The sequence below is a fragment of the Pectinophora gossypiella genome, chromosome 13 (assembly GCF_024362695.1).
Source record: "Pectinophora gossypiella chromosome 13, ilPecGoss1.1, whole genome shotgun sequence".
Lineage (NCBI taxonomy): Eukaryota > Metazoa > Arthropoda > Insecta > Lepidoptera > Gelechiidae > Pectinophora > Pectinophora gossypiella.
The window spans coordinates 5,628,700-5,650,587 of NC_065416.1; the positions used below are offsets into that span (position 1 = coordinate 5,628,700).

At 38.0% G+C, this 21,888-nt stretch overlaps 1 protein-coding gene across 5 annotated transcripts in view; it reads right to left on the reverse strand.

Annotated features, from left to right (window-relative positions):
• LOC126371906 (uncharacterized) overlaps positions 1 to 21,888 on the reverse strand; it is a 254,081-nt gene that overhangs the window by 134,719 nt on the left and 97,474 nt on the right. For 4 of the 5 annotated variants that reach the window (XM_050017345.1, XM_050017343.1, XM_050017347.1 and 1 more), the window contains exon 4: positions 7,890 to 8,035. In XM_050017345.1, the coding sequence (XP_049873302.1) occupies positions 7,890 to 8,035 (146 nt within the window). The remainder of the gene's footprint in view (positions 1 to 7,889; positions 8,036 to 21,888) is intronic. The other variant, XM_050017344.1, reaches the window with a different exon arrangement.

Here is a 21,888-nt window from a genome sequence, read left to right on the forward strand (position 1 = left end):
TTAAGAAAAAAACTGAGATAAAGTTATGGATACTTACTGTAAAAACCAGACATGGTGGAAAGTTAAACCGTTAAGTTAGTACCGGGGAGAACCCTCAGCGCTCCCCATTTACGGCCAAGTAGTTAATGTCATCACATGCAAACTTACAATAAATCACGTCAAATAATTGAAAAGTTGAAATAACATGTCGAAATATGTGCCCACTTGCGAACATACACTTTTAAAATGAATACATACATAGATAGTTACATAAGTAATATAAAACCATGTAATTCATTAGCTTATTAGCAATTTGAATATTGTTATTTGACGTATTGTTATATTAATATTTACAATTAAATTCATTGTAAAATTGTTTATTGTAAAATGCCCAACCGCCTCACATCTCAGGGTTTGTTACAAGCGAAGACTTTATGTATATTGAGATCATTGACAATAAATTTGAATAATATATCCAATACTGCTCCGGTCATGAATGGCATTATTAGTTTCAAATCAATACGTGGACATGCCAATGACAGCGCTATAATTAGTGATGAAAGAAACTTAGTCTTTCAAGGCCTATTAAAAAGACTAGACTATTTTTTAACGCGTTACGACTAAATTAGTCTTGTAACCCTTTAGTCTTTAGTCATAAGACTACAAATGACGACTAATTTCAGTCGTAGTCTTTAACCTTATAACGTAAAAGGCTTAAAAGACTAAAATGACTAAAACTGCCTTATAGCCTTTAGTAGCGCAAGCGCTAGTCGTGCGTGTCTTATTATAATACAAAAAAATTATTAAACATTTCTGAATATAAATTATGTTTTTTTTCTATCTATGTGGTTAGTAGGACACAAAAGATGATGAACGAGTCATGTGTAATACTGAGGTGCGAGTCCTTTTAAAAACAACTTCAGTCATTTTAGTCTTTAAGTTTTTTTAAAACAACTACTTATAGTCGTTTAAGTCGTTTAGTCTTTTTAATACAACGACTAAGTCTTATTAATAAAAACTCGAACCTTTAGTCTTTATTTTAGAGTCGAGTCCTTTAAGATGAAGGCTAGTCTTTTTAATAGGCCTTAAAAGGCTAAGTTTCTTTCATCACTAGCTATAATGATGGACTTTCCAGGCAACGTTACCCAAAACCAATATAGATGGCGCTGTACAGATTTTCCTTCGTTTAACCTTCTAACTTTGTGGATAGCAGACATGCATCTTTTATCTGTGTTTTTGGGTATAAATGATGACCCTTTTTACTACACCTAGGCACAATTACATCTTCCACCCATTATTGCTCTGATCAAAATAAATTAAGAGCAGCAATTTAAGTAGCAACATAATTCTATACATAATGTGATTCAAATATGAAAAAAACAATTATTTTTATACATGCTTCTGCCATTACTTTGTATTATGAACAAGAGTAAGTAGTCAGTTGAACTGAGATATAGAATAACCTGAAATACTACGTACTTATTCAAAACCAAATTCATAAATATCTTTCTTCAGTAGATAACATAGTTACATTTTGGATCGTACTTTTTACATAACGAATGTCTCAATCCGCCTAAAACTACTGCAGCTTCTCGCAACCTGTATAGCCTACCTAGACGTTCTTTTCCTTAAAAAAAAAACAAGATATTTTTATACAATTCAGTAATTTGGCAGCCTAAGTATGTGCTTACAGTATGTACTCGTATTTGCAGATTTATACACTTTCAGTAAGTACACAATTATCTCACACTTGAAAGGAGTTCTAATTATGAATACTTTGTAACACAGTGTAACACAATTGGAGGCCTCAACAGTGGATATTGCCACCGAAATTAATTACAAAGTATCATTTTGTGAAGCAGACAGCCTAATAATGAGCATGTCAATGTTATAAGCACGGCCATGCATATGACCTGTTCTATTTTAGTAACCCAGGGGAGTGAAACTACATACACAGGCACGCCACAGGTATGTACAGTCATGAGCAGCAATATAATGTACCACTTTAGGTCTCTGTCGCACTAACAATATTTGAAATTTAGTGAGACTTACAGTTCAATTTGTCAAAAAAGTTAATGTGACATGGTACCAAATTGTATACTATACATATTAATGCTCGTGATCGTACACATGTAAGTATATAGTGAACCGGTACTGTGTATAAAAAAAGCTTCTGTCACACGGCTATTTGTTTTTAGAACGCGAAAATGAGGTTAGAAATTAATAAAGAAACGTTCTTTGGTGCGGCGATATTGTAAAAATAATGTTAAAGTGGTAAAGAGGTTTTTATCGTAAAAACTTTTAAAAACAAAGTAAAGGAACCACAAGATATTCGACTTTCAAAGTAAAGCCGAAGTGCCCTATTTTTACTTATATCTGACCATAATAAACTAAATATTATTGTATATTTGGCAAATATGGCATTAACTACGTGGCCGGACAAATGGGGAGCGCAAATGGCTCTAATCTGGTACAAAATTTAAGACAATAGGCCTGGGGATGCCAAGGTGGGCTCGAAACTTGGTTCAGGGCATAGTCTAAGAGGATAGTATTTGAAAAAATAATCGACTCTAGTAGGCCGATAGCGATAATCGCTGGATAAAGGAAATCGACGACTACGCCGACGGGGTCGGTATTGGGGTTCTGAAGTGTCAGTTCTGTTGTCGCGAGCTGATTTATTAGATTGCTTAAAAGCAATCTAAACATTGATTCTATTGACAATATTGTATTAAGTATCTATTATAATAAACAAAATTAAATCCTATTGTTATCTGTTGACGATACAGTGACTAAGATTGAGACGGGAATGTTAGGTTGGTTTGGATACGTAGAGCGGATGAAGGATATTAGGATTACGAAAGCGGTATTATAAAGTGAAGGTGGTTGGCAGAGGAAGACCTAGAAGGACGGACATTGACCATATTGGAGATGTCCTTAGAAAAAGTTCAATACGATATAATCTGAACCGGCGGGCGTGTATACAACGATTGGGTGAATGTGAACGAAGCAAGAGAAGTGTGTCAGGATCGAATCATATTATGGAATTCCATAGTTTCTGCTTATCTGGGAGGAAAATAGGCGTGAGTTAATGTATGTATGTGTAATGACGTAATGTGGTAAATAATATCATTCATCATACAAAGTGTGTAATGCTCGCATTATTTCTAACTTTATTACTCTCAAGTGCATTTTAGCCTCACAAAAGCACTCGTGAATTTATATGATTGTGGCCGACACGAACTTCTATTTGCGAACCTATTATAAAGAAATGTGTCAACTCGGTTGATTTATGAGCACTGGAAAGTATTTCAACACTGTTTGCATAATGATATGATATGATTATAAGTTAAAAAAGTTACTTTATGACACGTTATGAATTATGGTTGAAACGTATAAAAATAAATAATAATCATAAAGTATTCATTATTAAAGTAACAAGACTAATTTAATAAGTTAATTATTAACATTATATTATTATTATTTGTTGTTATTTTATTAACATTGTAACTATAATGAATTACATGACTTAAATATTGGTTATTTAAATAAGTTAATAATATACTACTATCGTAATATAAAATAAATAAATAAAAAAATAAACCATTATTAATTATTTTATACCTAACATATTTATTTTATAATATCCTAGTGTTAGAAAATGATTAAAAGGACAACATAGGACATTTCGTTGGCCACATCAATAATAAATGTATGGGGAATAATATTTATATATTTATTTATTTATAAAGGCACTACGGTGTAACCAGGGTGTTAGTGACATCGTAACAGAAGCTTTGAAGGAAGATTCAGACCATGATTCTTAGTTGATATCAAGTGGAATTTTCATCGCAAAAGTGTAGAAAAATAAAGATATAAAACAAAAAAAAACATGAATTATGCGACGGAAAATTCCACTTGATATGAACTCACAATCATTGTCTGAATCATCCCCCTCAGTATTCGTTACGATGTCACTAACACCCTGTATAGAGACGGTAAAGTGATAACTTTAGGTAGGAAAGCGGGATTTTTTTTTTAAACTAGCCGCTCCCAGCTCGTAATTTCGTGTGATACATACAATCTGAAATTACTTAACACAAGCTCCCACCTGAATAACGCTCACAAAACTCGGACAGATAAATCAGCCACAGGTACTGGTCTGTGTTTCGTGATCAAATGGGCACCCTCAGGCACACTCGGCACTCCTCATTTGTCCGTCCAAGCATTTTATGCTATAAGTGCCAAAAGTACAATAGAGACGTAAAAAATTGGCAATTTATGTACTCCATTACATAATCCACATGTAGGTACTATTGGTGTACGCATTAAACACTATTTACGTACCAATATTTAAGTAATACATACATAAGCCAAAACTATATACCGATTGGGGTAGTTAGAGGTACATCCGTCGCAAGATGAACTAAGTACGCACGCCGCAACGAGCTTACTATTAGACCAACACCGTACCATACAAAACCTAAACTACATTATATCGACATTTTCACAGTATCACATTCAAATCAATCGATGATATTGAAAGCATTGAAATTGTATCAGAATGCAATCTCTAAATTATTGCTACCGTACTGTCTGATGTAGTTACCACTAATGATGATATTGCATGACTGGCCAGGTTGTGAACACGCGAAATAAAAGAGGTAACCAAGATAGAGAACGAATTTAAGGCATAGCTGCCAGTAGTAATTAACTGGGTAATATTTGTATTAATATAACAAGTTAATACGTATAACTTAGCTATATGAGATATACAGTGTTACTAACACCGCACCAAATACTGAGGGGGATGATTCAGCACATGCTTTTGAGTTGAGTTGGAATCAAGTATAATTTTCCGTCGCAAAATTAATGACTTCTTGTGTTTTTTTTTTAATTATTTTCAGTTCCATTATTTATTTTTATATCTGCGAAGGAAAATTTCACTTGATATTATTAACCCAAAATCATGAGTCGAATCATCTTCCTAAGTATTCGTTACGATGTTACTTGCATCCCGTACAAATACGTACTGGTAGCCGTACGGGTATGTATAGTGTTAGTAACACCGTGGCGAAAACTGACAGGCATGATTTAGACCATGATTCTGTGTTAATATCAAATGATATTTTTTGTCGGAAAACTCAAAAAAATGTTATTAGTTTTTTTAATTATTTTCAGTTCCATAATTACCTAAATGTTTAAAATAAACGATTATCATGTGCTCATCGGTGAAGGAGAACATCATGAGGAAACTCCCATTTCCGAGAAATGCATTTTAGGTGGTATGTGACTGTATTGGGCTGGTTTTCCCTTCACGGGTTGGAAGGTCACAGGCAGTCGCTTCTGTAAAAAACCGGACCAACTCTTCAGGCTAGGTGATCGGATCCTGTGAAAAACGGGATAATGCTAGGGGATGACAATGATGATCGGTTCCATACTTTTGGACGGAAAATTCCACTTGATTTGAGCTCAGAATTATGAGCTAAATCACCCTCTTCAGTATTCGGTACAGTGTCGCTAACATTCTGTAAGTATACATAAAACTATCGTCTGCAATCTTTTTAATATCAGAACGTCTATCGCATATCGCCTGATATATTAAAATGTCTATCACGTTCGACTAAGACATACTTCTTATAAGGTATACATCTTAGTAATCATAGATTGAAATATTGGTTTTTGACACGACAACGTTCATTACTTTAAAAGCATATTGGTTTAACAATCAATTCGAATTAGAAAACATTTGAGCCTAAACCTTCTGACATATCCATCAAGGAGTCTTCTTATATTCATCAAGGATGGCAAATTGATCATTTATTAAACAAAATGAAAGTTGATGAATGAGTCCTTTAAAATATGAATACAGAAACAAATTCATATATTAAAAACAAACTTTATACTACGTATATTTTAAGTATACCAGTAAGTGTTTCAAACAAAAGATGATCCTACTTTATAAAACTAATGTAACATTGCAAATTGAAACTATTTAACAAATCCTTCACTTAGGTACAGAGTTCAAAGATAATACCACAGTGTTAGACGCAGATGATACCCTTAAGCTAAAAGAGAGTAAGGGCCAAAAGTTCATTCACACGAATTAAAAAGGACAGGCCGGCAATGACAAATTACGGAGAACTTTTAGTTTGACACACACAAAACAGAACGGGCTAAAATTACCGTACCTACTCTAGCAAATGAATTAATTTAATGTAGCCTATTAAGACAGCAATTGGGTCGTGTACTAGGTTCAAGGTAAAAAAAAAATCTAATTACTAAATAAAGACAGGGTGGTTAAAAAGGCCACATCGAAGCAATTCATCTGAACAAAGCAATATTGCAATTTGACATTTGCGCATATAGAATTAAGTGCGCAATGCAAACAAATTATGTCAAATAACAATATTGCTGCTATATTGCTACCTTAGATGAATTGCGTTCATGTGGCCATTTTAACCTCCCAGATCTAAAGCTAACGGAAAACATTTTTTTTTTTTTAATCAAGGAAAACGTAATAATAAGTCCGATATTTTATCACGTTTTTCTATGACGTCACAGTGTGCTATTTCATACAAATTCCATAGTAATTTTGTGTTTTGACGTTTAGTAAAAAGTAACTGATTTGACTAGTTGGAAACTAGCCTATTGGAGCGAGGACTGGAAGTTTCGTGTAAACGAGTATACAAACCGAAGCATTGCCCTCAGACAGTCCCGTGTCCCGTGTCCCGTGTGCCGCCTTATTGCCTAGTGCGAGCGAGACAGAGTTCGCGTGCGCTCTTCCTTACTCCTTCAGCATGTAAGACCCAGAGGGGGTTAAGTAAATCTAGCGCGGCGCGCGATACGAATTGGTGCTAGCGGAAATTTGCTGATTTATACGCTGTTTTATTCTTTATCATTGACATTGTAAACATTTTCTGACGGCACTTTTCAAACGGCACTGGTGCTGTATACATTGAGTTTTATATAGAATTCGATAGATAAATATAATTGTTGTATCACTGCACGTGTACGTAAATCTGAAAATATTGTTATACCTATTGCAAAATTTTCCACGAGTATGCAGCTTTCCAACTTGTCATTGTTTCAATTTACACCAACGTAACATAAATATTAATTCATTTTCAATTTATACTAATGCGAACGTAATATGTCTACGTGTTAATTCATTTAGTTGATATTATATACAATGATGCCCGTGTAAAATGTGTGCGTGCCTATTTTTTCCAACTGTTTAATTTTTTCAGAGTTTGTTACGTCATATCACGCAGATATGGTATACAATTGAGATATAGTACGATGGACATAAATACAAAAACACAATTCACCACAACCATGACGTTACTATTTGGTCTTAAAATATCACACACATACATATTATAATAGGTGCCTACGCTTTTTTCTATAAATGTTACATCAACAATATTACGTCTTGAATGGTAAAGTGAATAACGTAGTAACTACAATTAAATCCGTTTATAGATTTATTTGCTATTTTTAGCTATACCTTATAGTTAATTAAAAGGTAACGTATTTATGCAGTCACTTATTTAGTTTAAATGTTACGTGCTTAGGCGATATAAACCTCTGACTAATGAGATATATTTTAGTCGAGCTTGTAGAATAGGTAGCCTTAAAGATTTACGAACTCTGTACGTAGTCACACCCCGGACACTTCATACAAAAAACCTCAATCATTGACGTAATCGTACACGCGCATCTGTGTTTGTGACGACTGATGTAGGACTGTGGTGGGAGGGGGTGAGGTAAACCTAGCTCAGTCGTTGGTTGGGAGCGGGGAGTTGCCGTTCTATATGCAGTATTATTCCTTATTCTATGACGTAGTGTAGCAGTAGTAGGTACATACTAGCTTCTAGAATGTTCTTAATAGAGTAGATTCGTGTACTCACCCAGCGTGCGGAAGACAATAGGCCTGCTTCGATACTTGTGGCCGCCCCAGAGAGCGGCGACAGTGACTTGGTACTGTGTGTCGGCCTCCAGCCCGCTCAATATGACCGCATCAGAATTGCCAGCCACTTCCAACACGACTCTGTAACTAACGGACCATGAGTCAATTTCGCGGTTGTCTATTGGCAAGAAGAAGAAAGAAGGAAGAGTGAAGAAGGAAAGATTGAAGAGTTGTATATAAGATGTTAGGTATCAGGTGTATTTATTAGCTGAAATATTAAGATGTACTAATATACTATTTAGATACGAAATTAAACCGAGAATTAACAGGCCCGACCCCAGATAAACTGGGAGAAGGACAGGATGAAGAGAGATAGACAGTTATACAGGGTGTTAGGTACATCGTAACGAAAACTTTGAGGGATGATTCAGACCACGATTATGAATCGATATCAAGTGGAATTTCCCGTCTCAAAAGTGTGGAACGGAAAATTATTAAAAAAAAACACTAAAATTTTCATGAGGGGGATGATTCAGAACTTCAGACCATGATTCTAAGTTAATATCAATTGGAAGTTTCCGTCACAATTCAATTCTATACTTTTGTGACGGAAAATTCCACTTAATATTAACTCAGAATAATGAGCTCAACCATCCCCTCAGTATTCGTTACGATGTCACTAACACCCTGTATACTAACTAAAAAGAAAATAATGACACTAGTGAGAACGTGGTTGTCGATAACTTTAATTATTTAGTTACTGGTCTGTGGAATAAATCTCGAATCGTTATATAAGTACTACCAACAGACATATTCTAGATAGCTTAAGAGACAGGTATCAGTGGGTACTTAGGCCAGGCGTGCACTACGAGTTTTTCTCCGCGCGGCAGAAAAAAGAAGCGGCATAATGTCGCACTGTAATACTGTACGGTCACGAGTACTGTGTACACTTTGAAACTGTGGGAACCACCACACATAATTATAATATATATAGCTAGAATTATGTAGTATATACTTACAAAACAATACAACACAAGATACTTTATATACATACATACAGACATACATTACAATATATTATATATACACAATAATATTCCAATAGTATATTTAATTCATGTTAGTATTTAATTATGTCAATTCGCAAGCAAAGCCGCGTGCGCATTGTTGCATTAAACTTGCCAGGCGCACTATGCCTACAGGCGCGCGCGCACCGCCCGCCGCGCGGCGCTTGTTGCTACGCGCGCCAGCAGTCGCTAATTACCTCCGACGGTGAACGTATGTCGCTTCGTCTTGCGAGCTCCCGCGCTTTTGCTTACGATTATTACCTAGGCTTCTAAGTTAGTGCTTTCCGTAGCTTAACTGTATCTACACTATCTTGCTTCACTGTCTACTTCTGTGCTTGTCAATTCTACTCTTCCGTGCTTGTGTTATTTATGTACATTCTTTGGTGAACGTGAAATAAACATTTGATTGGAGTGTATTTGCTGTGTTCGAATTATTATAACGATCCCGGTAGGTGCGCCCCATATTGGTGACCCCGACGTGATTGAACAAAGGAAACATAAGTAACAAAATGACGATGACACAGCAGGAGGTTTATAAAGTTGGTGTCCGCATACCCCCGTTTTGGCCGGAAGATCCAGAAGTTTGGTTCTCCCAGATAGAGGGACAATTTGTGCTCGCCGGTGTCACTGCCGATAGTACCAAGTTTTATTATGTAAGCTCGAACCTAGAACCCCAGTACGCAAGATACGTCACAGACATAATAAAATCACCTCCAACTGACGGCAAGTACGAAAAGCTGAAAAGCGAGCTCATCAAGAGGCTTTCCAGCTCTAAGGAAGCGAAGGTCAAACAGCTTCTCAACGATGAGGTACTCGGCGACAGAAAACCGTCGGAATTTTTGCGCCACCTGCGGAAGTTAGCAGGACCCTCCGTTCCCGACGATTTCATCAGGACCCTCTGGGCAGGTCGGTTACCAACCAACATACAAACGGCAGTGGCTTCTCAACAACGGTTGAAGCTAGAAGAAGTCGCCGACCTAGCCGACTGTGTGTACGACATTGTACAGTGCTCCCCACAAGTTGCGACCACAAGTTGTGCCTCGCCGCCGATGGATGGTGCTATGCAACAAATAGCACAATTGGCCAAAGAGGTTGCTGCTTTGCGTGGAATGATCGAATCTGATCGTTCACGTCCGGGTCGTAATAGGTCACGCGAAGGTAGTAGAAACACCAACCGTCAACGATCAAGATCCAAATCGTACGATAGGTCAATTTGCAATTATCACAACCGGTTTGGGTCTAAAGCCAGAAGATGTACTACGCCGTGCAGGTACAACCAGTCGTCGGGAAATGCTCCAGGCAGTCGGAATTAGCGGCTACCGATTGTCAGGTTTCTCCAGGCCGCCTCTTCGTCGTGGACAGAAACACGAATGCCAGATTTCTCATCGACACAGGATCTGACTTGTGCGTGTACCCACGTGCGATGATACGGGGACAGCGGACAAAAACAGACTACCAGCTGTTCGCGGCCAACGGAACGATCATCCCCACTTATGGTTGGGCTCAGCTTCAACTCAACATTGGATTGCGACGAGTATTTAATTGGCGATTTGTTGTGGCACACACGTGTCAAAGCCCATTATTGGAGTAGATTTTTTATCTCATTATAATCTGCTTGTAGATGTACGACAGCAGCGCCTGATAGATTCGCTGACTTCACTCTCCACTATGGCTCCAGCATGCAAAATGACCGAGGACATCTCATCTATCAAAGTCGTATCAGGTGACACCAAGTACCATGAGATCCTACGTAGGTACCCCGAGATCACACGTCCAGCAGGAACCCACACGCTGCGTAAACACGACACGGTACATTTTATTACCACAACGCATGGACCGCCAGTATCGAGTCGTCCTCGCCGTCTTCCACCAGACCGCCTGAAGATCGCCCAGAAGGAATTTGAAGAGATGCTGCAGAGTGGAACAGCCGTTCGGTCTGAAAGTTCTTGGTCCTCTCCACTGCACCTGGCTCCCAAGAAAGATAACGGATGGAGGCCTTGCGGAGACTACCGTGCTCTCAATGCCCGCACTGTACCCGACCGCTACCCCATACGCCACATCCAAGACTTCACGCATCAGCTTACTGGAAGTACCATATTCTCCAAGGTAGACCTCACAAAGGCTTACAACCAGATACCCGTACACCCACCTGATGTGCCGAAAACAGCCATAACCACGCCGTTTGGCCTGTTTGAGTTCCCTTACATGACGTTTGGGTTACGCAACGCGGCCCAAACGTTCCAAAGATTCATGGACGAAGTCCTAAGAGGCTTACCTTTCGTGTACGGCTATCTGGATGACATCTTGATCTTCTCGGCTACACCAGAACAGCACGTCGATCACTTGCAGCAACTTTTCCAACGATTGACAGACTTCGGGATGCTTATAAATTCATCAAAATGCGAGTTCGGACAAGCAAGCATCACCTTTCTTGGACACAAAGTTTCTGCGGATGGAATCCAACCACTACCGGACAAGGTGCAGGCCATCAGAGACTTCCCGGAGCCCAAAAACATCAAGGAATTGCGACGTTTTCTTGGGATGTACAACTTTTACAGACGCTTTATCACTGGCGCGTCAAAAGCGCAAGCACCATTAAACGCAGCCCTTTCCGGGCCTAAGAAGAAGGCTTCCCAAGCAGTTGAAATGACAGCAGAAATGCAACGTTCATTCGAGGCATGCAAAGAGGCAATATCTAAAGCAGCTCTTTTAGCTCACCCGGATCCAAATGCAGAACTTGCTCTCCAAACGGATGCATCAGATACCGCGATTGGGGCAGTTCTTCAGCAGCGAGTTAAGAGCCACTGGCAACCGCTGGCATTCTTTTCTCGATGTCTCAAGCCATCGCAAAAGAAATACAGCCCGTATGACCGCGAGCTGTTGGCCATATACGATGCCATACGCCATTTCCGTCATATGGTTGAGGCCAGACCGTTCATCATATACACGGACCACAAGCCACTGACTCACGCCTTTTCATCTCGCCGTGAAAATTGTTCGCCACGCCAATTCCGCTACTTAAACTACATCGCCCAGTTCTCAACCGACGTAAGGTATGTCGCCGGCCAAGAGAACGTAGTAGCGGACGCTCTTTCTCGTATAGAGGAAATAGAAGAACCTCTCAACCCAGAAGATCTTGCAAATTCTCAAGACCAGGATCCTGAGCTGCAAAGTCTTCTTAATGATGGTTCTGCCCTAAGACTCGAGAAGTGCAAGTATGGCAATACACATCTCTACTGCGACACATCAACTGCAAACATGAGACCTTATGTTCCCTGCGTGCATCGCCACCGTGTCTTCAAGGTTTTACATGGCCTTAGTCACCCTGGGATTAGAGCAACAGCTAAGCTGGTAGCACAGAGATATGTTTGGCCCGGTGTCAACAGAGATGTACGAAGGTGGACAAAGGAATGCAATGATTGCCAACGTTCCAAAACCTATCGCCATACTTCCGCTCCTTTCACTCCTTTTTCCAGTCCTACGTCCCGTTTTTCCCACGTCCATATGGACATCGTAGGGCCTTTACCCATTTCGTCTGATTACAGGTACTGCCTCACAGTCATCGATCGCTTCACCCGTTGGCCTGAGGCATACCCAATCAAGGACATCACCGCGGAGACCTGCGCGCGCACCTTCATTTCCGGCTGGGTAGCCCGCTTTGGCTGCCCCGAAAGAATAACGACCGACCGTGGAAGACAGTTCGAGTCCAGTCTCTTCCACCAACTGTCATCTGTTCTCGGCGCGCAGCACCGCCCTACCACTGCTTATCACCCCACCTGCAATGGTATGGTAGAACGCCTTCATCGCCAACTGAAGAGCGCCATAATGTGCCACAACAACGACCGCTGGAGTGAGGTGCTTTCTCTCGTGCTGCTCGGAATCCGTAGCGCGTGGAAGGAGGATTTGAAAACCTCGTCAGCCGAGCTGGTATATGGCGAACCTCTGCGCTTACCTGGAGATTTCTTCGCCCCGTCGAAGAATGTCTCCACGGATTATACGCAGTTTGCATCACGGTTGCGTCATCACATGGCAAATCTGGCACCTGTCCCGGTAACTTGGCATGAACACAAACCATTCTACATACCGAAAGACCTGAAGACCGCTGAATACGTTTTCCTGCGTCGTGGTCCACCCGGGAGATCCCTCGAGCCACCCTATACTGGTCCCTACAAAGTTCTTGTGAGAGGGGAGAAAGTATTTAAGATCCGCATCAAAGACAAGGAAGCCACTATCAGTATTGATAGACTGAAACCAGCTTATTTGGCCAAAGAGATGAAGAGAGAGGACCCTATCCCTGAGCCAGTTAGAAAAACTCGAAGTGGCAGAACAGTGAAATTCCCTGACTACTATCGACCTCAGCAAGCAACGGTCTCGGCGGGGGAGTAGTGTGGGAACCACCACACATAATTATAATATATATAGCTAGAATTATGTAGTATATACTTACAAAACAATACAACACAAGATACTTTATATACATACATACAGACATACGTTACAATATATTATATATACACAATAATATTCCAATAGTATATTTAATTCATGTTAGTATTTAATTATGTCAATTCGCAAGCAAAGCCGCGTGCGCATTGTTGCATTAAACTTGCCAGGCGCACTATGCCTACAGGCGCGCGCGCACCGCCGCGCGGCGCTTGTTGCTACGCGCGCCAGCAGTCGCTAATAACCTCCGACGGTGAACGTATGTCGCTTCGTCTTGCGAGCTCCCGCGCTTTTGCTTACGATTATTACCTAGGCTTCTAAGTTAGTGCTTTCCGTAGCTTAACTGTATCTACACTATCTTGCTTCATTGTCTACTTCTGTGCTTGTCAATTCTACTCTTCCGTGCTTGTGTTATTTATGTACATTCTTTGGTGAACGTGAAATAAACATTTGATTGGAGTGTATTTGCTGTGTTCGAATTATTATAACGATCCCGGTAGGTGCGCCCCATAAAACCATGTCACATTAAGTTTTTTGACTAATTAAACCGTAAGTCTCATTAAATGTCAAATATGATATGTGCGACAGGGTTCTAAAGTGGGTACATCATATTGCTCATGACTGTACCAAACAGTTTTAAATTGTATTGCGCGCACTTGACGGTAGAGCCACCACAGCGGCGCAGTATTACAGTGCAACATTATGCCGCTGCTCTTTTCTGCCGCGCGGCGAAAAACTCGTAGTGCGCGCCTGGCCTTAGTGACAGGCACTAACGCACATAACATGTCAGATGTACATATATATTACGTGAGTACCCTCGCTGCCGGGTTCTAACTGTATATTATTAATTATTACCTGTTAATAATATTTGATGAACAAACTAAGCATGTCAGTATAACTTCTGTATTGACCTTTTAATATAATTACAATTTCAATCAAGACAATATTGCAACTGTACACTTCATACCATTTGACCTACTTTTAGGAGAAACTTAACTTTAATTAGTTTCCTTCGTGTTCCCGTTGTCTTCGGCGCTCGATAGACTGCATCCATACAGAGTCGCCATACAACAAGTTAGTGGAATGTACAACGCTTTTTTCCTCATTAAAAATAGGGACCATCCTAACAGCGTGATTGGATATCACATTGATTTACGATTTTAGGCTAAGGTAAATACAACAAAGATGTTGAATTGAAGTTACACCATTATTTGACGACGTCATAACCCATTATTGCATAAACATAGACAATATAATTCGTCATTTTATAAAAAGTTTTGTCTGGATATTATTTATTACAATATATTAAATTAAACTACTGCTCCGTTCATGTATAACTAAAAAAGACGCGCGGAGCGCGCCCTTATCGGGGTCATTTACCTTAGATTTTATGTAAGTACTTCGTACTTTTGGGTACTCGGAATCGTCACTTGTTTCATATTGCACGAATTGCGTCGCGTCGTGAGGAAGGTCGCTTAGTGGCTCGTACAAAGCGTTTTTCTTCGGAAAGTTATCGGTAATGCCATTTCCGTTGACCGCCCTCACACTTCCGTACACAATTTGTACCTTTGTCCCCCATGACCGCTGTGTGGGCACATCTAGTTATTTTTACGTTTGATATGCTGTTGACAACTTTACGAGTATATTCTTTAAATCGGTATTTCTTACTATGCTTGAATATGCGCAAATGTCAAATTGCTATAAGTATTTCTTCAATCATCATCATCATCTCTCTAGCATCATCCTGTTTTTCACAGGGTCCGCTTACCTAACCTGAAGATTTGACAGGTCCGGTTTTTACAGAAGCGACTACCAGTCTGACAACTAGCGAAGGGAAAAGTAGCCCAATAGAGTTTAGGTCACAAAGTAAGTACAAATAATTGTTAGAACTTGTTATGGTAAATGATTTTAATTTGACTAAGAATATTTTCCTTTTGTTTAAAATGTCATCAACCTTATTGTCTGCGGAGATGTCATGATATAAATACAAATATTAACCGACTTAGTTTTAATTTTATCTTTAGAGACTAATATTTCAAAAGTGAAAGTAATATAAGTTTAAAGTTTAAGGAGGTTTACTTATGAATAATAAATTTATGAATAATAATGTGATATTTTGTTTTATTTCCGGATGGATATCTTTCTTACTAAAAACAATACCTCTAACATTAATTGCATACTATTTACATAGAATACTCAATGCATGATATAAACTACACATTGAATTAACTATTATATTTTGATGCAAACTATAAACCTCATTTTGTTATGTTCCACTAAATAGCTAATCATAAAATTTACGGTAATAATAACACTTCAATATCATAAACTACAAAATCTGTTTTACACTTATATAGTTACATTTATTAGCATAATTATTCAGAATTATAACAGTTACGACGAGCGTTAATTCAATTATGGTTTGTTTAATCGATGTCTTCCGTTAATGGAATATTCCGATTTGACTATATCGATTACCCATATCAGTGATACTGATGCATTTGTAAACTATTTCTAATCATTTTATACGCGTTTCGCATCACAAATTTAATGTATTTTCAGTTTTTCTTCCTAACCTTTACTTATATAATGTGAATATCTCATAATTCAAATCAAATCAAAAGAGATTTATTGCCGTTGTACAGCAAAAAAAAAGATGCCATAGTTACATTCTAAAAAGAAAAAATACAGTTCTTAGGTACAATTCGTTTACGTTCAATACGTTTTACTTCCCATTTCTATTTGAATCGCTTTACTTACAGATTCACCTAGGTTTAAATTTCTATATAATTTAGGTTAAGTACATGTGTATGTTTGAAACCCTATTTGACTACCCCAATTGGGAATATAGTCGTAAGCTTATGTTATGTAGGTATTTGTTTACAGTGAACTTTTTTCTTTAATGTACTGTAACAGAAGTAATACCAGATAGAAACGACTGTGATTTTATATACATACAATAACGAGCTTTACAATAAAGGCACCATCAATTGGCAATTTATTTTACGTTCATGATTTCGTCGTAAAATAAGGGATGTTCCGTCAAGCAGATAATAATAATAAAATTTACGATGCCATACGGCGATAATACAGTTCGTTCACCATTGTTACATTGACAGATGGAATCCGAGGGTAGCCGTAAATAATTTATACCCCGAAAACGAACGCCTTCAAACACAATCGTTTGCCAACCAAATTGTCGGATTGAATTTCAATTTATTTGCATGAGTAAGCGAACGTCGGCTTTGTTTCTCGGTCGTAAAAATACGATTGTAACAACCATTGTTAACGATGAGAATCACAAAATAATGATTCAAATATGTTTGTCACTCAAATATAAATCAATAGGTAGTTCTTCTTAAAAATATTTACCAAGACATCATCAACTGTTTTAGAATATCTGCGGAATTGTAACATAACAAAACAAAACATAACATAAACTTAAATATTCTAAAGATATTATACGTACCACTACTGGGCATAGGCCTGGGAAGTGAAACAACCACAATTTTATGAATTTCTCAACAGACTTTAGTATCAATTCCAAGCACAAATATTGTCTTTATCCTACGTATATGATAGATGTGACTACTTTGACGATCTATATCCAAATGTAGATCGTCAAAATAGTCACATCTATCATCATTATAAATATATTTCACTTTATTTCACAATTCTGTACCGTCGGTGAAAAGTAATACAAGTCCAAAATTCAAGTTTTGAGAAAATCGAGTTTAAAGTTAAAAACATTCTAGCTCGCGACTTATAAGGAGTAATGGAATAGAAGTTAGATGTGTCGATAGGTGATGATGGAAGGTTTCTTTTCTAATATTTAGTTATATTTAGAACCTAAACAGAAATGGTAGAGGATCAAAATAAATTACATGTATCAGTTGACACCAACTTTTATACTGTGTAAATTGATACAAGTCTACTTATACCCTTTTACACACATAACTATACAAAAGTCATCGTTGATATATCATATTTCAGTTAACAATTTTACAGTCTTATTCTACAAAAAACAAAATGTCTTGGAAGAAAGTTTATTTCATAAAGTTGTAGAAAGGCAAAATTCTATTTATTTTCTTTAAAAAGTAAAGAAACGTAACTTATATCAATTGACACAAACGATAAACTATAACGAATTTGTGTCAAGTGATTTAACATGACTTATTTTTTCGGTTTTATTGTGTAAAATGATACATGTTTTTACGAAAATCAAGTAATAAATACATATAAAGATGGTACACGTATTTATAGTGTAAGGTGGCGATAATAAGATATTTTTGTTATGATTTTACTCTCAAAACTCATAAATAACCGGTCAAAACCACCACTGCTGCCCGCTTCAAAACCACTTTTGGTTCATTTTTGCAGTCAAAATCTTACAAACTCAATTATGATAATATTTCTACCCCTAACAAATGAAGGTAAGAGGATCCATATTAAGACTGGTCATTAGGAATGTTTAGGGCTAGCCTGGCAGTATGGCCTGGAGATAAAGGTGATGTACCTACGTACTTTTAGACCAAAATCACATAAACCGGTAAGTGTTACTTCTTTCCTGCTGAAACTATTTAAAAGATCACAACTCATTCCCCTAAAGTAAAGTAAAATTCGATATTTCGAATTATCAAAATTCCCGGTCTAATGGTAGCCCGCAACATTGACAGAACTATAAACGGAGTCGAATCAATGTTGACGATAATAATAGGTAGTGAAAATGAAGATCATTGGTTCACTTGCAAACCTATAGGTTACACAGGGCTATCCTCAGGGTAGGTCTTGTCACCTTTACCATGGTCTGTTATGATTAAGCTAAATGAGTTCGTTTCCGCAAAACTCTACACCTAAGCACACGTGGGGGACTTTCCGCGTATCCTCGCGTATGGACCACTATTGTGAAGTGAGCAAACTTCCCACTATATCATCATCATCCTCCTGCCCTTATCTCACTCTAGATGGGGTCGGCACAACATGTATGGGCAAATGTCCCATCTTCTTCTTCTTCTTCTATCGTGTGGATTGTGAAGTAAATTACCAACCCCATCAACCCTGGTGTCAGGGTTATGACTGAGCCGCCATAGGCCCCTGACTTGACTCAATGAATACTCGAATGTCCCATATGTAATGTTATTTTAATGGGCTCAGTTTTCCGCATAAACGCAAGTGGTCCATTATGCGTGCTTTTATTGACTATGTAAGCCAACTAACTCCTTTCAGAAGCTCAAATACCTCCTGGGATTTTACAAACTTTGTGACCTGGTTTAATTAAGGGGTTGTGCCCGTGGTGTTGCCAATTATTTATTCTAATCTAATCTATCCTACAAGATCCCACTGCTAGGCAAAGGCTTCCCCTTCCTCTTTCTATTTTCCACTGTCCTGAGCGTAATTATCTCTTATGTAATCAAAATACAAAACAAAAATATTACCGGTGGTGCTCAAGAGTTCAGAGTAGTTATTCCCTTTATAAAAATGAGGAAACTCGACAAATTTACACCATTCAACGTATTTGAGAAACTGGTAATCTTCTCTTGAGAAGATGTGGCAGATCCCGATGCTGCCGATGCCGAGCTGGATCCCAGTAGGACCTTAAACCCAAAAGTACGTACGATCATCTACGTCTGTGTAGGTTCAAAAATACCACTACCGGCGCTTGCATCAAAGATCTAACCAACGTGTATTGAATGGTTTGCATATTAATTGGAGCTCGATAATATTTGGAGCCATTATTTCACGTCTACAACCTCCTTAGCAATGAAGGCAGCGTTCAATCTGCCACCGCTTAACCTGCATGTAATCAAGAAAACTATGTAAAACAGCTATGCTTCGAGCTAAGGGAAGAAGACTAACGACAGTTATGACAAATCTCAAATACCTCTTGACTAACCCTGCCATGGTGATAACGACGCCATGATCAGGACCCACAACTTATTGAGGTACTGTAATTAAGTACTACAAGGTGGCTATAGCAGAAAGAGAAAAAACACGGTTTGGTTTGAAGTACTAACTTAACCTATACCCATTCGCAATGCGGATCAGATATGGTTTGCTGTGGCTCTAGACAAAATGTCTTCCCATAGACAGGTTTATGCGGAGGTCACCCTAGGATACACACTGGTGGCGCATGGAATCGAACTTGTATGTATCTTTATACACGACACGTTATTGATATCCAAGATCGTATTTTCTGAAATATTTTGATATATATTTATTTATATTACTTTTCACGAAAAAAATTATTTGGTGTGTGATGTTACAACTAAAATTATATCATTAAACACGGATCGTGAGAATTCAAGGATTGCGTGTATTTTAATATATGTTGAGTTGCATTTACTTACACCAAAATATTTAATGAAAATCTTCATTTCACTTTGATGCAAGTTAAGATGAATTATGTTACACGTGTTATATCAGCATGAATCCTTCACAAACAGTACTTATATCACTGAACACAAAAATTATCTCCGTATTTATAATAGCTACAGTTACGAGAATTAGACAGAAAGAAAGAGAATTTTTTGAACATGAAGTGTGTGCTAATAACTCAAAAGTGATACAACTCGAGTTGTATTACTTTTCACCGACGGTACAGAATTATTTGTAAAGAACTAATGTAAAAAATCAGTTGACGCAATGACGCAGCAAGTAAGCGGCCAATTTACATTTTATTAGCATATCCTTTTTACTAGCTCAGAACTTTCCCATAGTTTTGCATAGCCGACTGAATTCGCTGAATATTCAGTGGTTGGCGGTTATCCGATATAAATATTCCATTCCATCGGCTCAATTCTACCTGACAGTGGTCAGTACTGCCAATATTGAAACGATTGACCTGAAGATTGGATTTACGAGATATCTGCGATTTTATTCTGTGATAGAAATATTGCGCGCCCGTGCGAAAGTATGTCGTAAGATATCACTTTCTTTATTGGTCATGTTACAAGTCTTTCGCTTTTAAGCACTTGTCATTCAATGCACAACGTTATTACCTGTTATGCAAGAGACAATACGATTGGAAGACATAACAGTTCAGTTATACCTACCCACTCACCTCCTGTCATTCGCAGTAGCGTATTATCGAGTGATCATTCTGCATCTGTAAGTACTCTATGGCTACTTTTCTGTAATAGTTGTGACTATAAAGTCGCCTTCTTTTTTGACGTGACTTATTGTAGATTTGGCGCAGATGGGTTATCCGATATAAATATTCCATTCCATCGGCTCAATTCTACCTGACAGTGGTCAGTACTGCCAATATTGAAACGATTGACCTGAAGATTGGATTTACGAGATATCTGCGATTTTATTCTGTGATAGAAATATTGCGCGCCCGTGCGAAAGTATGTCGTAAGATATCACTTTCTTTATTGGTCACGTTATATGTTGTATATTTCATGTCGCGTTATCACCCTTTTAATGGGTATGTAATCTTCTCATGTTCTATCGTGTGGGTTATTATGTGTATGACCAACCTGCGCATCTTCTGTAAGGGTTATTTATTGAGCCGCCATAACGGCTCAGGTAATGACTACGTAGGTACTTACATCGGTAGGTAGGTAGTAACCTGACCTGGAAGGACCGGTTACGTGGTTTCCGAAGAACGAATTATCTTACTTTCGGGCAGTCAGGTGATCAGCCTGCGATGTCCTAACCAAACTAGGGATCACAAAATGATTTTTGTTATATGTCCTAACCGGTATTCGAACCCGGAGGCTAATAGAGTAAGTAGTAATCAGAGATGAATCTATCTGTGTAAACAACCCCAACAGATACCTAAGTGACAGATACTCGTGGTCATTAATCTACATTACTTTACATTTTATATTATGACTAAGTATCACTTATATTCCATTTCAAATACATTATGACATTTATAGTCGGTGCAGAAAATGCATTTTATTTACAAGGACGCTACTCCCAGTTCTCGCGAGAGCGCTTACTGATAAGTTGACTCTTACAAAACGATTTAGGGAAATACGTAAAAGTTTATATTAGAAAGATAGTACTGTAAAGTACTAGTACTGTAAGTAGGAGTAGTGTTTTTGACGTTAATATTATACTAAAATAAACTATTTCAAAACAAATTTTCAACTGATTCCAAGTTGCATTGGAGTTAGAAATATACAATGGATACAATGGAAATGTTATCAAAATAGTATCATAAAAATGTTTGCTAAAATTCGGACATTTGTTTTAAATTAAGACGAATATGAATGTTATATTTCAACATTCTGTACATAAAATGTTCGTACAAAGTTAGTGTAGCAGATAGGCAAATTTATAGTGAGATATGTTTTGTGTTATAAACGTTTCCGTGGGCAGGCGTGCCTAAAAATAAGAATTTTGCTACACAATAGGTATATCAATCGACCCTGTTTACAATTTCAATCGACCGCAGGAATTTGTATTGTGAAGTTTATGTTTATGAAGATATACGCCATTCACATATTCTAACGAAGATTATGTCTGAACCTACTTGGC